The sequence below is a fragment of the Ostrinia furnacalis genome, unplaced genomic scaffold (genome assembly GCF_004193835.3).
Source record: "Ostrinia furnacalis isolate ACB-3 unplaced genomic scaffold, ASM419383v2 OfSCF1785, whole genome shotgun sequence".
NCBI lineage: Eukaryota > Metazoa > Arthropoda > Insecta > Lepidoptera > Crambidae > Ostrinia > Ostrinia furnacalis.
Window position 1 is genome coordinate 78134 of NW_021132024.1, and position 17738 is coordinate 95871.

Consider the following 17738-nt stretch of genomic DNA (forward strand, 5'->3'; position numbering starts at 1 on the left):
CTTCGTTCGTTCGTTTCAGCCGAAAGACGTCCACTGCTGGACAAAGGCCTCCCCCAAGGATTTCCACAAAGACCGGTCCTGCGCCGCTCGCATCCAGGCACCTCCCGCGACCTTCACCAGACCGTGACGTCTACTTTTTTTCAATTTATTGCCCAAAGGATATTGTGGGAAACAAGTGTGGATTTCTCTTAACAAACATTGCAGTTTCAAAAATGTAGAGGGATAGTACTGTCAATATTTTTAGTTCTTTAAAATGTGGTAGGCAGCTGTCCNAGCTGTCCTTTCTTTCTAGAGTTTTTATGACTCTCATACACTTTTTTTTGGCTCTAAAGACTTGTAGGTAATATGTTTGTGGAGTTGCCCCAAAAAACTATTCCATAACGTAGAATAGAAGCGACGTATTCATTGTAAGCTGTAAGAACTGTCGCCAAATACCTACTTATCAACTCTCGATCAATCACGTCAAGCTTGAATAGCTACCGGAACAATAATCCAAATGGCTATCTAGTGGTATTATCGAGGTGATTTAATTTTTTTGATTGTGTGTTTACTTAATTTCGGTATTCCTCTTTAAATCGGCAGTTGATCGGGCTTCGTGGCCAGTGAAGTCGGATCTCCTGAAACTCCCGTCTGAACATCAAAATGACTGAAGACAGAAAAGACAGCAGTGCCAATGGTCATGCCGTGCCGAATGGAATCTCAACTGAGAAGGCCATAGACTTGGACTATGTGCTGGTGAACGAGCTCGGCCAGTTCGGGCGGTACCAGCTCATCAACACGCTGCTCATTTCGATCCCATTGATCATGTCGGCATTTATGAGCGAATTCATATTTGGCGCGGCTGCCATTCCTCACAGGTACGGATTTTTCCAAATATTTTTTAAGTGTGTTCCTTGATTACCTACTTGAAAACGCCTAGACTAATTTACAAAATTCTATTCTTTATTTGAAAAGGGTCCATGAAAAATTTACATGAACCGCACAGAAGTTTTTTCAGAATCCAAAAAATATTGACTGTAACTACCGATTTTTTGTGACTTTTGTGGAGTGGGCTAAGAAATTATATAAGTTACGAGTTTATATAACTCTTATTTCAATTATTTTCTTGCGATCGCAATTGCTAATTAAATAAACACTTTTTTTATAACCCGGAGAAGCTCTTGGCCTGCATGCAAAGTGATGATTAAGGTGGGAGCCAGTTTTATCCAAATCTTAAACAACAGCGAAACTGTCTATATTACTTCCCACTGCCGAAACACAACAATTCTGTTAATGTTACTACTTGTTTCGTAGATGTCGTATCCCAGAATGTGGGGAGTACAGCAAGCGGAACAAGTTCAGTCCCGAATGGGTCCTGGACGCGATCCCCGCCAGCAACACTATCCCCTCCGGCTTCGAGAACTGCGAGCGGTTCCCTTCAGTGGGCAACGGGACCCTCGACGTGTGTCCCGCCTACCTCTTCGACCAGGACAGAACTGTCGGCTGCGATAGCTTCGTCTACGCGAGATCCGAATCTGTCGTCTATGAAGTAAGTTTTACGTTAGTTAGGTACTAGGCCATGAAATTGGTATTTTACAGGTTTAACATGTAAGTTTGAGAGTCATTAACTTTTTAAATGTGTATAGGCCATATTAAATAAATCTTTGAATTTAAAAAAAAAATATGTCCGTTCCAGTTTGACCTGGCGTGCCAAGAGTGGATGCGCGCGCTGGCAGGCACGCTGAACAGCGTGGGCACGCTGCTGGTGCTGCCCATCACGGGCTACGTGTCCGACCGCTTCGGCCGCCGCGTGGCGCTCATCATCAGCGTCTTCAACATGGCCACCTTCGGCCTGATCCGCGCTTTCTCCGTCAACTACCCCATGTACCTTGTGCTGCAAATCGTGCAAACCACATTAGGAGCTGGAACTTTCAGCTCAGCCTATATTTTCGGTAACAAGTTTTCTAAAGAGACACAAAATTTTCTCATCCTATTTTAATTTGCAACTGCCCAAGATCAGCATACCCAGCAACATAGTCTGAATGATTTGTGAATAACGTTATCAAGCGTCAAAGCCTCATTTAGCTTAGCAACTGATATCAATTAAAATTAGCCGGAGCTAATGCTATGTAAAGTATTTACCTAAGCCAAGAATTTTAATAGTGTTCTAAAAAAGGCACTCAAATACTTACGCACGTTTGATTACACACAAATTATACTTTACTACTATATTTTTCTCAAACTATTGGAAAATGTTACAAAATTTTTGTTGTTACAGCCGCAGAGTTGGTAGGACCTAAATACCGCGTGGTGGCTAGTGCCACGTCTACCTCTATGTTTGCTGTGGGTCAAGTAATCCTCGGGGCGACAGCTATGGGGATCGACAACTGGCGGTACCTGCTGATGGTCCTCAACATTCCTATTTTCCTCGTGTTGTCTTACTACTGGCTCCTCCCTGAGAGTGTGAGGTGGCTTCTGTCCAAGGGGAAATTCGAAGAAGCCAGGGTTGTACTTGAAAAAGTAGCTCGTGTTAACAGAAAACAAATCAGTGAAAAGTCTATGGCCGCGTTGATGAGTCCACCATCACCACCACCAACAACAGGCTCTGTTCAGGTGATTAAACTTATTATTAAAGATATAACCATGAAAACTAATGTTTTGTTTTTATGAAATTGATAATTAATTTTTAATCAAATTGATTCGTTTTTTAATAGGAGAATGACTCCTTGTTGAAAAGTATAATGAAGTCCAAAATCCTTCTGCGGCGAGTGCTGACCACTCCTATCTGGTGGATCACCACCACATTTGTGTACTACGGCCTCTCCATCAACTCCACCAGCCTCTCCGACCAGATGCACCTCAACTACATGCTGACGGTGGGCATTGAGATCCCTGGCTTCTACAGCGCGGTGCTCGTGCTGGACAGGATAGGAAGGAAACCCACTCTGTGTGGTGGTTTCTTCCTAAGCGCGGCATGCAACTTTGCTTTTGCATTCATTCCATCTGGTGAGTAAAATATGATATATTTATTTTAGACATTTATCCGACTATGATATCAGTAAAAGGAAGACTTTGCTTATAAGTGAGCTATTTAAGTTTTCGTGAATGACAAGATAAGAATTTAAATATATTGGTATTTTCAGAAATGACCGTCCTAAGGCTGGTGATATTCCTGCTGGGCAAGTTCGGCATCGCTCTCGTGTTCACGTCGCTGTACCTGTTCACGTCGGAGCTGTACCCCACGCAGTACCGCCACAGCCTGCTCGCCTTCTCCTCCATGATCGGCAGGGTCGGCTCCATCACCGCCCCTCTCACTCCTGTACTGGTGAGGATTCACAATTATTTTTATCATGTTTTATTTAGGATCTTTTAAGAAAGTCCTCTTTATACCGGATATCAAAACATGTATTGTGATGGGTTATTAAAATCTGCGACAATAGACAAAAAACGCAACCTATGCGTGATGCGTGAGTGAAACTTTTATCGCACTCGTACCTACCTCACAGTATCTGTTTCGCGTCGCAAGAGTGTAATCGTACGCGTGAACTCACCAACGTTATTTAGTAGATGTTACAAATGAGAAGCTTAAGTACTAAGTAGTTAGATAAGATTAATTTTTTACAAAAGCTTCTAAAAGGATGATGAATCGTCGGTCACCAAACATGTTTTTTTTCGGGGCCAGTCTTGTTTCACGTAAGGGTAACTAAAGGAGTATTGTTTCCCTACCAGACGCAGTACTGGCACGGCATCCCGTCCATGATGTTTGGCTCCATGGCAATGCTGTCGGGCGTGCTGGTGCTGACGCAACCCGAGACGCTCGGCACCAAGATGCCNCAAACACTGACCACGACTAGGATGTAAATGATGCAGCTACTGATACTGAAGAGATAGTAAGATTTCATTGTAAAGCCTGGTCCGTGAGCTCGTAGAATTTTGTCCAATGACCCCAAGCTACCCATCCTTATCGCTCGCGCGTAATTATGTTGCTGTCGCGCTCGCACACTCGAAACGTGCTCACGGACCAGGCACGACCAGTACCTCTAGTAGGAAAAACTTTCGAGTTCGTTTCGTTGCGTATTCAAAGTGTCATCGAAAAATTTTGTATGAAAAATTAAACAGCGCCCCCTATATTATAGCCGCCCTAGGGGGCGCTGTTTAATTTTTCATACAAAATTTTTCGATGACACTTTGAATACGCAAACGAAACGAACTCGAAAGTTTTTCGTACTAGAGGTACTGGCTTTAGAAAATACGGCAGAAACCTGCTGTCAGATTGCTAAAAGATATTTAAGATAGTTAATAATAATTCGTATACATGTTTTAAGATGTAAATAAAATAGTAGGTAATTAAATTGTAAATATTAGCACTATTTATGTTTAGTTTATGTAATAAATAATTATTTTATTCTTAGTCGATAAGAAGGCTGAATCGGTCTATAAATAAAATGAGACGTTATCAAAAGGAGATTTTGTTTATTTTATAACCTTAAATATTTTAATTGAGGCGAATTATTACAGCTTACATTTTACATCTAGATAAAAATATACATAAAATAACATTACAAGGCAAGCCATGAAATCAAATTGTATTTGGGTACAGCAAAATAAATTATTTTTAGATTCGTAGTCAGATCGCAGTTTAACCACTAAAACTAGGATATAAACGCTGTAATGACATGAAAATACAAACTAACACACTTAAAATAACGCATATTATTATTACACCGTCAATCCGTGAATTGTTCTAAGTAGGTACTCCTTAAATTACTGTATACTTAAATCACAGACACTGCATGGTAACTGCCTCAGTATAGGAAATATTTAATTATTAGTAATTTGAAATTCCTTGTAAGTGCATAAAATTAATATTGTATACTAATGATGATAAGTATCGAAAATCGGCATTGCGTTGTCCCATTTCTATAAACAAACCTTAACAAATTATCTTCCACTTTTTCGGGGTTTGCCTTGTAAAAAAGGCTATAGTATGTGAAAGCTTTCACCTGAAAAATTACTCCCTTTTTCATAATGAGACATGATTGCCAAGTGTTCTTCGTGGCTCATTTTATGCGCCACGTATTGTCTCGGATTATTTTAATCGTTTTATCGCAATTTATATCCGCAGTCATCAACCAGAACTTCAAAACAAAGTAATTAAATAAAGCAACCAGAGGGTTGCTCATTGTCGCTGATAAAGATAACCTTCGTTAATGCCAAACTTTCCACAACAAGGATCAGTGATTGTTAATATCAATGTATTAATTATGTTATCTTAAAAGTCAAAATATGGATTGGCAAAGTTCAGTGACAATAAGATGATTATTGAGATGTTTTTCTGATACACAGATATTATTATACTACCATATTTATTAAACGAGTAGTGGAGAAAACGCAGCTAAAGGATTTCCATGACACCATCATGGAAAAACGGTAAATACAAAAATAATAAATATCATAATCAATTAATCCGTTCCTATTTGTCTTGGAAATAGCAGCAACATCATTTTATATTATATTTATACAATCTTGTGTCTATATGCAGCCTAAGCTGACCAAATCAGTATTGATCAACGTAATACTGGACTGATTCTATTTAAAATTAAAATCACTAATCAATCATAGCATCATATGGCAGCTCATTCATAAAGTCTGTCACTTGAAGTGGGCCCGGGTTTGAAAGTCTTTGTTTTGGGCGCGAGACGACTCCCTTGGAAGTCACGTTCTCTTCATCGCGCACTTTCGACGTCCTTTTTCTCGTCGTTTTGTTTCTGACCCTGTCTTTCTCGATCGCTCTCCGGCTGCGGTTGGTGTTCGTGGTCGGCCTGGTCGGGGTCGCCGAGCTTCTCAGCCTCGCGGATGTCCTCGGGGAGAGCAGTGTTCCCGGTGTCGGGCAGCAGCAACGCCAGCAGCGCCGGCCCCAGGGCCACGATGCCGAAGGTGATGCTCGGAAGACCATGCATGTATTGATTCTGAAAACGGAATATTATTACATGATATCGTGAGTTTCAAATATGATGATGTATTCTGCTGCTCAGTCATGAAATTATCTTTCTTATTAGAAAGATCCGATATTATCTGTTAGGTAACATGAAAATGTTGATGGTATTTAATTAGATCTAACATTTTTAATTTTTTGGGTCCTACTTTTAAAAAAGAACTTAAGATCGAAAAGATATGAAAAGTGTTGGTCTTCCAAAAAAAAATAAAAAAGAACATAATGTGATTGTGATTCACATGTTTGTTTTCATTCCAAACGCCCCCTTTTTAATCGGATTCGTGATCGGACACTAATCTCTTTTAATATGCTTCATCGAACAGTCGGGCATGATCTTGATGTATTGTAGTAATGATCGCTAATTTGTGATCTTTTCGATAATGCTTGTCAACTTAATTCATTTTTGGAAATTTTTAATCGGTGTATTACGGTATTACCGAAGAATGTTAAAGCTGGATGAGTAAGAGATCATAGCAAATGTGATCATTATACTTATTGCGCTTCATGTAGGTACTTTATTATTTTCTTGTATCATTTGCATCTTCAGGGATGCAAAAACATTGCAAGAAGGCAATGGCTTCGAAGTAGAATCAAACAAAAGGAATACGTTGAGAAAGATGATGAAGAAGTAGCCATTTGGCATATAGTGCTTGTGCGTCTTTTATCCCGAATCTGGAGCCGCTACATGGCAGCGTTGGTGCCATGAGGCGCCAGAACGGCGCCACCAGACTTACCAGCAAGGGAGCCTGCGGCGCCAGCACGGCGCCGAGGCGGCCGATGGTGTTGGCGGTGTTGGTGAGCGTGTTGCGCGAGGCCGTGGGGAACACCTCCAGCGCCACCACCGTCAGCGAGAACAGCCCGTAGCTGCTGCACATCTTGCCGATCACGTAGAACAGCGTCGACGCCCACCAGATCGCTGCAGCAGATACCGATTTAGAGCAATGAGGGCTATCGTTTTTATACTTAACAGTTGGCACCCCTGGCGATTGACAGGACCTTACCCTACAGTGGCGCCATCTTGATGTGTGCAAATGCGATAGTCCTCCTACCACTTTAGCGCTCACAAATTGGCGCCACTGTCTTCGCTACGAGCAAGTGACAGGACCTTACTCTAAAGTGGCGCTAACTGATGAGCGCTAAAACGATAGCCCTCATTAGAACATAAAGTCTTTCCATAGATAGATTCTTTGATACGGGTCGCAGCAAGGCAAAAAAGTTTGCTATCAAATCAAAACTACGCGATCGGATTGTGGGCAATGCTGTGTGTCAGAACAAATTCTATGGACAAAAGTTGTAAAAGACAGATAGAGGGTAGATGATTTGTCTGCCAAAAAATGGTTGAAGTATGTACCCATTTACCTAGTTCAGTTTATCTGTGATCGTCGAGGATGCAACTGCACTGAATATCGATCTCATTCAATAAAGTCCGTCATCTACTCCTGACAATTTGAAAGTTCTATGTGCTTACCTATTCAAGAAAATATTCAATAATAGTGATGAAAGTGTCGATATAGGACCACTAAAAAAGATAATCTCTAAAGTTGATAAAATTATGAGGAAAATAAATATCGAATTTAATGTTTAAGCTTTTACAATCAAGTAATTAAGAATAAATCATATTAATTTTAACCTTGCGTCATTTTGGACAGGTACTTTACCTGCTTAAAATATTTGTTATATGATTGCAGTAAGCAAACCATTTTCACTTGTGGATAATTTTCTTTGTTTCTAAATTACAATTTTGAAACATGATAATTACGTTCCTAGACATTTACAGCTTAGTGAATCTTGTTAGCAGAAGGGCCCTTTCCCTAATCTATTCTACTGGACCGCAAAGAAAAAGGGTCAGATACTTTTGAAGATATCTATATAAATAAAAATGAATTGATGTTCGTTAGTCTGATTAAAACTCGAGAACGGCTGGGCCGATTGAGCTGATTTTGGTTTTAAAAGGTTTGTCGTAGTCCAGGGTAGGTCTAAACGGTGAGCAAATACGCGCGTGATATTGTTTTTCTATGACAGACAAAATTCCACGCGGGCAAAGCCGCGGGCGGAAAGCTAGTTAAAAATATTCCAACCAGCCCTTTTTCTTTGTGATCCAGTGTATAAATGTAACTTACATTTAGGAACAAACGCCGATGTGATGAAGAAGAACGAACAGAGCAGGTAGGCGACACAAATCGGCGCCTTCCTGCCGAAGCGCGTGAGCGTGATAGCTGTGATGATGCGCGTGGGAATGGCCACCAGCAGCAGCGCAGAGAAGTTCAGGTACTTGTTGCCCGACACGCTGATGGAGTTGATGATGGTGCCGTAGTTCACGAACATGCAGCAGAAGAAGGACGCCGCGATCAGCGCCACTCGCGCCAGGATCTTCTTCGAGCGCAGAGCGGAGAGAAGGTGCGTGGATTGGACAGGACCTTGTTTTTCCTTGAAAGATTACGGGGTTTAAGTAATTCAATGAGAATTATATTATTGAAGGTTTTTGTTGTTGTTTGAAGTTTGAAATAGTTGTTTTCTAACTTTAAAATAATTCCTATCAAGATTATACTTATGTGAATATTTTTGGGCTTGATGATGATAAATCTTTGAGGTCTTCGTTATAATCGATGCCCTTTGCTGCGCGTGTGTACCTATTATCTTATTGAGTTCAGTAGTTATCAATGTGGTAATCATAATTACCTTTTTAAGTAGGTACTACTTAATTATGTAAATATGTTTAACGAAAGTATTCAAATCCTACATTAATACGAGCATGTGTATAAATTCAACATAGAGAAGATCCAACATAAACCCAGTATTAACAATTTGATAAATCTCAGATCATTGTTTAATCATAAACAAGGTATTAAGATTAGATTGCTTATGACAGCTCCGAAGATATAATTTCTGCTCATTGATCCCTTAGTGGCCATTGAGTTCTGATATTCAACGCTTAAAGCGCTGTGTGATCATTTTGTGAAATTTTAATTTTTGTGATTGTGTCATTAGTTATTTCAAAATAAAATTATAGTTATAACAAAAAATATTTTACCTGATCGGATTTATTTGTCTCATCACTGATCTTAGTCATCATCTCTTTAGCTTTCTTTGATAACGTAATTTTATTAATCTTGGCGACTTTATTGAGGACTCTGACGGCTTCGTCGTTCTTGTTGTGTGCTAGTAGCCACCTCACGCCTTCGTCTACTAAGAAGATGTAGAAGACCACTACTAGTAGGGGGGCGTAGATGGCCCTCATCATGTGCCTCCAGTACGGCACCTTCCAGGCGATGAGGCCGAAGAACGCGCTGCCGAAGCTCGCCAGGATATCAGATATGCACGAGAACACCACCCGCCGCTTTTGACTGACGCTCTCTAAGGCTGTGGAGGAAAGCAAGGCCTAAGTATAAAAATATTTGTGCAGTTTTTACCACTATCATTTCAGCTTATCGTGATCTCAGCTATGACTGTCTGTAATGAAATTTACATCTTCAACTTTTACAACAGTCCTAACCAACACATTATTGAATGATTCTGTAAACAGTTCAGTTCATTTCATTTTGTCTCGTGATTATGTTTGTGATGAATATTTTTTGTAGCAAAATTGCCAATATTGATGAGTTTACAATAGTCAATCTGAAATATTTTACAGTGTTTTGAGTTGTCCTTTTCTTAGTGATATTTTCCTGGCTATTTTACTACTAGAATATAAGAGCGCTGCCTTATACAGAAACACAAATATTCATTAAGTACAGTCGCGGAATGAAAAGGTTCGTCACCTTAGTGTCGGTTTTCGCTTGCACTAGGTACTGTAAGAGTCAAACCTGCCAACATAACAGTGCAAGAAACAGTACTGCTAACATTTAAATAAATATGACGTTTGCTAACCAATAAGGTTTTGCTTGTTTATTTTTCTATCCCATCAGTGTAATGCAGTGATGACATTGACCAATTGACAATAGTTTTTTTTTATTTAATACTAGCTGACCCGGCGAACTTCGTACCGCCTTAGCGTAGAGATTTTCTTAATATTTTTTTCCGTAAGAACCATCCTTGGACTTCCACAAACATTTAAAAAAAAGAATTATCGAAATCGGTTCAGCCGTTCACACGTGATGCCGTGACAACGCGAAACGGGTTTCATTTTTATATATATAGATAAATAATAATGGCAGGTTGAACCAACAAGAAGGTTTCAATCAATCATGACAATCTTCTTGACAAGATAAATCGTCAAACAACTTTGATCTGAATAATTTTGAACTTTACTTACGAACAGTTAAAGATTATTTTCTCTAACTCGAGATTATTCTGTAACATAGTTTCAAAAGGTAATATGTGCTCGCGATTCGTTGAAGGAATCAATTTGAAAACTGACGAACCTTTTCATTCCGTGACTGTACATTTAAAAAAAGTTATTCAAAACAAAACACGATCACGCGTAAACAAAGCTTTATCTGACTTAACGACAACGAATCTTGTTTACGCCTCGTTAATTAAATTAGCGCAAAAAATCTGACAAATCGAAGGAAATTAGATACCAGCATCATAAGCTTATTTGAGTTATAATCCCCATCGATCTTGATTTACAGTCACCTGATTCTATCGTAACACCTTTTGACAGGTAGCAATATCTATAGTTATGATCAAAAAAACATCTATCAAACGAACTAGGGGGTCGATGTGTTTTAATCATGGTATTATTATGAAGATAATATCGGCTTATTTTATTAAGAACGGAAGTGTTTTTATCAATAGTTCCCGTAGTTAAGAGAGGTGTAAAGCAATACATTTCCATGTAATGCGTGTTTGTCTTGTTGGTTGTCCTAATAAATAAAATAAAATAAAAATAAATTAATGTCCCAACGACTAACAGTGTAACTGTCGGCCGTTTGGTGTAGTGGTTCGAAACGGACTACTATTCCGGAGGTAGCAGGTTCGATTCCCGCACAGTACAAACATTTGTGTGCATGAACATATCTGTTTGTATTGGACTGGGTGTTTTCTATGTATAAAATAAGTATGTATTTACAAAAAAAAAGTATTTAAGTATGTTTATATCCGTTGTCTAGTACCCATAGTACAAGCTTTGCTTAGTTTGAGACTAGAAGCGCAGTGTAAATGTCCAAGGATGTTTAACTTATGGGACTTTTTTCCTAATGAGTAACAGTGTTGTTAGGCAAGGCATAAAGTACGCAGAACTGACGGCCAATGGGGCAGCAAGGTTCTGGAGTGGAGGCCACGTATCGGAAAGCGCAGCGTAGGACGTCCACCCACAAGGTGGACCGACGACTTCATAAAGGTAGTGGGAAGGCGCTGGATGCAGGCCGCTACCAACCGGCCATTGTGGAAATCATTGAGGGAGGCCTATGTTCACCTGTGGACGTCCTATGGCTGAAATGATGATGATGATGAACAGAGTTATTAAAATGTTGACTTACACAAGACTAGCGAGGCGTTGCCGTAGCCCAGGGCCGTCTCCAGGAACTCGAAGACCAGCAGCATCCAGTAGTTGACGGAAAAGGACTTCACCAGCCCCGCCGCGCCCACCACCAGCGGCGTGCACACGATTATCACCTTGCGCCCGTACCTACGCGGAAACATTCATACATGTATATTGTATAACTTATTTTACTAACGTGTGAGCCAATACGAAATCTGGAATAATATTTGTGCATAACAGATTACTACGTATCTGAGATTATTTTTCGCAAATGCTTCTCGAACGCACGTCTCGTAAGTAGGTAAATCAAAAAAAATCGTAAAAGTCCATTAATGTACTGACTCCTTAATCCTTTCTATTATTGTATTAGAACTATTTTGTTTTGATTCTCTTACAGTCATAAGTTATGGATGGTGATGATTTTAATCAACTAAATTAGTTGTTAGTCCAAGCAATAAATAGTAGGTTTTGTTTTTTTGATGGAATCGAGCCTGGGAATAATATAAATTGTTTAGGTAATTAATATGAATATTATATTGTTGTCATACACTACCATATCTATAAATAGATAATAATAAAGTAATTAAACTTCCATTTCTTAATTATCTCTATCAAATGTAAATTACTACAATTAATGATTTTATCAAATTACAACGATATGGTAAATTTAACGATTTGTACCGGATAAAAGGGTTATGTTTAAGGACTTACGATAAGCTACAGATGAAGCAGTTTAGTTTTAAGATCAAATTTAAGATTAAGGCTGGGTTGCACCATCTTACTTTAACTTTGACAAACGTCAAAAATCTGTCAAATTCCATACAAAAAACATCGGTTATCGTTATAATTACGGTCAAAGTTAGGTAGTGCAACTCAGCCTTAGATGTTCGTTGACGATTGTTTTTAAGTTAACTTAATACTTACGATAAAACATAGCTTTTAAATTTAATCTTATTTGTATATATGTTACGGTTAATGTGATAAATTGAAAATTATTAATAATAACCGGTTATTATGAATAATTACCGACAGTCGCGGTAAAAGTGATAAATTAATCACATTTAACAGTGATTATTTCATAATTCAACCTTAGTACCTACTAACAAATTTCATAAAAGAGAACAACATCTTGTGTACGTGCTCGTGTACAGCCAAACTTTTGAACGTTTTGATATCATATATTAATATAATTTGGCATACTGAGTTTGGAATGTTTCTTGCATAATATTACTTTTCCATGATGCCTATAACATAATGTTTTGATTTAAAGTGAAAAATAGGTTAAGGTGCGGCGGGGGTGGCCCTTGGGCCACCCCTAAGCCGCCTATTTAGTTTTATACACACATACATAAATGACCTCATATTAATCACATTTACCAAATCATGCAGTAATTATTCATAATAACCGGCGATTATTCATAATTTTCACATTTATCACTTTGACCGTAACATATATATTTACCTGTCCGAAATAAAACCCGAGAGCAAGAAAGAGAAGACGAGACCAAGATTGTGGACGGTGCCGATCATCGTCCTCTTCCAGGGATCACAGCCGAGGTCAAACTGAAAAAAAAAAACTTACTGGGCACCTTATGCGTACTAGTAACAAAAAAAAAAAAAAAAATACGTTATATGGTACCTACACATAATAACATTATTTATTTTTTATTCCGCAGGGAGGAGTGTGGTACATACGCGGTGATGAAGATTCCCGCCGCGCTGCCGCCGCAGATTGATGGCGAACGGATCTGATCCACCAACGACGAGGCTTCACAGGGGCGACAGTAATATTTTATTATAATAATGTATTTATTATTTTCACATAAATTTTGCTGTTGTATTATTTAATCTATAATGAGTGATAATATGAAATGAAACATTGGTATAATGTATAATTATTATGTACCTCCTACTCTAAAGACGTTTTATGACTTATTTATAGTAATTGTTATTACAAATAAAATTTGTTTGACTTATTATTAATATATTTTTTTACGAAACCCCATTTTTATACTTTCCACAATATTATTCCATAGCCCCNTAGATATAAGAGCGCTGCCTTATACAGAAACACAAATATTCATAAAGTACATTTCAGAAAAGTTATTCAAAACAAAACACGATCACGCGTAAACAAAGCTTTATCTGACTTAACGACAACGAATCTTGTTTACGCCTCGTTAATTAAATTAGCGCAAAAAACTGACAAATCGAAGGAAATTAGATACCAGCATCATAAGCTTATTTGAGTTATAATCCCCATCGATCTTGATTTACAGTCACCTGATTCTATCGTAACACCTTTTGACAGGTAGCAATATCTATAGTTATGATCAAAAAAACATCTATCAAACGAACTAGGGGGTCGATGTGTTTTAATCATGGTATTATTATGAAGATAATATCGGCTTATTTTATTAAGAACGGAAGTGTGTATATCAATAGTTCCCGTAGTTAAGAGAGGTGTAAAGCAATACATTTCCATGTATGCGTGCTTGTCTTGTTGGTTGTCCTAATAAATAAAATAAAATAAAAATAAATTAATGTCCCAACGAGTAACAGTGTAAGTTATGGCATTTTTTTCCTAATGAGTAACAGTGTTATTAGGCAAGGCATATGTATAGTACGCAGAACTGACGGCCAATGGGGTAGCAAGGTTATGGAGTGGAGGCCACGTACCGGAAAGCGCATCGTAGGACGTCCACCCACAAGGTGGATCGACGACCTCATAAAGGTAGCGGAATGCAGGGCGCTACCAACCGGCCATTGTGGAATTCATTGGGGAAGGCCTATGTTCAGCAGTGGACGTCCTGTGGCTGAAATTATGATGATGATGAACAGTGTTATTAAAATGTTGACTTACACAAGACTAGCGAGGCGTTGCCGTAGCCCAGGGCCGTCTCCAGGAACTCGAAGACCAGCAGCATCCAGTAGTTGACGGAGAAGGACTTCACCAGCCCCGCCGCGCCCACCACCAGCGGCGTGCATACGATTATCACCTTGCGCCCGTACCTACGCGGAAACATTCATACATGTATATTGTATAACTTATTTTACTAACGTGTGAGCCAATACGAAATCTGGAATAATATTTGTGCATAACAGATTACCTATCTGAGATTATTTTTCGCAAATGCTTCTCGAACGCACGTCTCGTAAGTAGGTAAATCAAAAAAAATCGTAAAAGTCCATTAATGTACTGACTCCTTAATCCTTTCTATTATTGTATTAGAACTATTTTGTTTTGATTCTCTTACAGTCATAAGTTATGGATGGTGATGATTTTAATCAACTAAATTAGTTGTTAGTCCAAGCAATAAATAGTAGGTTTTGTTTTTTTGATGGAATCGAGCCTGGGAATAATATAAATTGTTTAGGTAATTAATATGAATATTATATTGTTGTCATACACTACCATATCTATAAATAGATAATAATAAAGTAATTAAAGTTCCATTTCTTAATTATCTCTATCAAATGTAAATTACTACAATTAATGATTTTATCAAATTACAACGATATGGTAAATTTAACGATTTGTACCGGATAAAAGGGTTATGTTTAAGGACTTACGATAAGCTACAGATGAAGCAGTTTAGTTTTAAGATCAAATTTAAGATTAAGGCTGGGTTGCACCATCTTACTTTAACTTTGACAAACGTCAAAAATCTGTCAAATTCCATACAAAAAGCATCGGTTATCGTTATAATTACGGTCAAAGTTAGGTAGTGCAACTCAGCCTTAGATGTTCGTTGACGATTGTTTTTAAGTTAACTTAATACTTACGATAAAACATAGCTTTTAAATTTAATCTTATTTGTATATACCTGTCCGAAATAAAACCCGAGAGCAAGAAAGAGAAGACGAGACCAAGATTGTGGACGGTGCCGATCATCGTCCTCTTCCAGGGATCACAGCCGAGGTCAAACTGAAAAAAAAAACATATTTAAGTCAAATCAATCTAAATACATATATACAATATGTAACAAAAACACCGTCCGATCCGAAAGGGTCATAAAGTAGCTTTAACAACATTACCAAAACTAGTATCAAAATTACGTAATTAATAAAAACAATTTTTTATCGATTTTTAAAGTCAATAAGTTTATCAATGATTTACCCTACAACGGGGAAATTTTCAAAAAGCGTTAACACTCTGTCGCCGCGCGGCTTTCTTTAAGACGCTGGGGGTCATGACCTTATGACGTCGCTACGCGTGCCGGCGCATCTCTACCCCTCCCGCGTACCCTCTACACTGCCGTTCGGATTGCCATGTAAGCTTTTTTATTTTTGTAAATTTTGTATTTATTTTTAATGGGGTATTTTTTAAATAATATTTTACGAAAATTATTACACAAATGGAATCTTAACTCGATACCTATTAACACCTTAATGGATCGGACGGTGTTTCCGTTACATATTGTATACAGTGTGTCCGGTCACCAGTGTCCGACCCGTACTACTACCCCACTGTATAACTCAAAGGTGACTGACTGACTGACTGACAAAGTAATCTATCATTGTACCTATTCTTTGCAAATAAATACTTTGACTTTGACTTTGACTTTTATCAACGCACAGCCCAAACCACTAGACGGATCGGGCTGAAATTTGACATGCAGGTAGATGTTATGACGTAGGCATACGCTAAGAAAGGATTTTATGAAACTCCACCCCTAAAGGGTAAATCGGAGTCGCGGGCGGTCTAGTCATAAAATAAGATACTTTAAAATTAGAAATACATAGAAAACATTGCTGGGTAGATACTGGACTAGGTCATATACCTATTTAGAAACCATCCGGAGAGTTTTGTCATTTAATACGTCTTATTGAAAACTTAAAGCTACGGTCCACCCATCCGTTACATTTTATAGAGAAGGCAAATTTTCAGTCGTGGTTTTCTAGCTAGATAATGATGATAATGCAAAGAAAAACATAGGACAGTGAGGACCATCATATGAAAATTATAATAGAAGTTAACTCTGTGAGTGCATGAAGCGGAACAAACACACAATGTCCCATTTATAATAAATCAAACATACTATAAGTTACAGCAAGTCACATTGAGTTGATATATTCTCTAATAACAGGCCATCAGATACAAGAATCGCTAAACACTGTTTGTTATTTGCGATGAATCTCAATGTGTCTTGGGATACTCTATAATTTACGTTACAGCGCTTTTTACTGTAAACACATGTCATGAAACTAGTATCTTAATTATTTTACTATTATTTGACAACACGTGCAAAGTTTTTATCATGCTTTGATTGGTGATGAATATTAGAGTAGAAATAATATACGAGTATTAATCCTTCAAGCTCCGCGAATCTAGACACAATAGATAATCAATAATTGTTATGACATTAGTTAATGCCGTCTGGGACTCAATCGGTTAAGTATGTTCGACGAAGGATCAATACTACGAGATCATTTAATTAATATTACATACGAGTAAACTTCTTCTGAAAAACCTAAGTCCAGATCTTTAATAAATTGTATCTGTTTGCTGTAATGTTTTGCTGTAATCTGTGTTATGTTACTGTTCTTTTTTTTTGTTTTTTGTTATCTTGTTACTTTTGTTTAGGTTTTAAAAATGCGTCGTGTTGTAATGTCCGGTGTCCCTTCTTTGCTCACCCCNGCGCGCGCCACGCCGTATTTATACCCGACGATGTATACGCCTCTCTTTCTCACTGCGTGCGCGCTCTCTCTCTCGCTCGCACGTTTTTTTTTTTTCATTCGCGTTTCAAAAATTCAAAATAATTGTTTATACATAGATGTAAGTAGTTTCATTTCATAAAATACTACTACATAATACTAGTAAGAAGTGTTATGTGTATTTTCCACTCAAAATCAAAAAAACAAAGCAATAATTATTAGGTACATACATAGGTACCTACATATTCTAGGCTAACTAATTAATTATTCTACGACAAATTATTGTACATATTTTTGCGTTTTGAGTTTTCCTCTAGCCGGATATATTGTGTGAGAGTTTCTTTTTGGAAATTCAAAATATTGATTGATTGATTATGTACAAAAAATGATACAAATATTTTATTTAAACAGTGAGTCTGCAGTACGAGTACGTGTGTGAAAAGTATTATTTCTTAATTTAATAAGTACTCGCTTAGTTTCACCCCTTTTGAGAAATATCGAACTCGAGTCGATGTCTCTCCGAAGGGATGCGCGAAGCCACAACAAGGGCTCTCGCGGAAGACCAGTTTCTTAAGCCTGGGAGCCTATTGACACAGTGGCCTACTATTTAACTATATTCGTTTTGTGTTGTTATTGTAATTGTATAATTTGTGCTTACTGTGTTAATAAAGTCTATTTCTTTCT

At 38.0% G+C, this 17738-nt stretch overlaps 2 protein-coding genes across 2 annotated transcripts in view; one reads left to right on the plus strand and one right to left on the minus strand.

The window, feature by feature from the left end:
• The first annotated feature begins 568 nt into the window (after positions 1-568).
• Positions 569-3840, plus strand: LOC114353700 (organic cation transporter protein-like). Its single transcript, XM_028305774.1, has 7 exons — positions 569-857; positions 1294-1528; positions 1676-1931; positions 2258-2592; positions 2694-2985; positions 3123-3304; positions 3709-3840. The coding sequence occupies exons 1-7, from the start codon at positions 643-645 to the stop codon at positions 3838-3840; spliced, it is 1647 nt and encodes a 548-aa protein (XP_028161575.1). The 5' UTR covers positions 569-642.
• Positions 3841-4495: 655 nt separating this feature from the next.
• LOC114353711 (solute carrier family 22 member 3) overlaps positions 4496-17738 on the minus strand; it is a 35770-nt gene continuing 22527 nt past the window's right edge. The window contains exons 5-10 of the mRNA XM_028305791.1: positions 15224-15324; positions 14260-14408; positions 9006-9334; positions 8095-8401; positions 6709-6890; positions 4496-5948 (exon numbers count right to left, since the gene is read on the minus strand). Of these exons, the coding sequence (XP_028161592.1) occupies positions 5706-5948; positions 6709-6890; positions 8095-8401; positions 9006-9334; positions 14260-14408; positions 15224-15324 (1311 nt within the window). The 3' untranslated portion in view covers positions 4496-5705. The remainder of the gene's footprint in view (positions 5949-6708; positions 6891-8094; positions 8402-9005; positions 9335-14259; positions 14409-15223; positions 15325-17738) is intronic.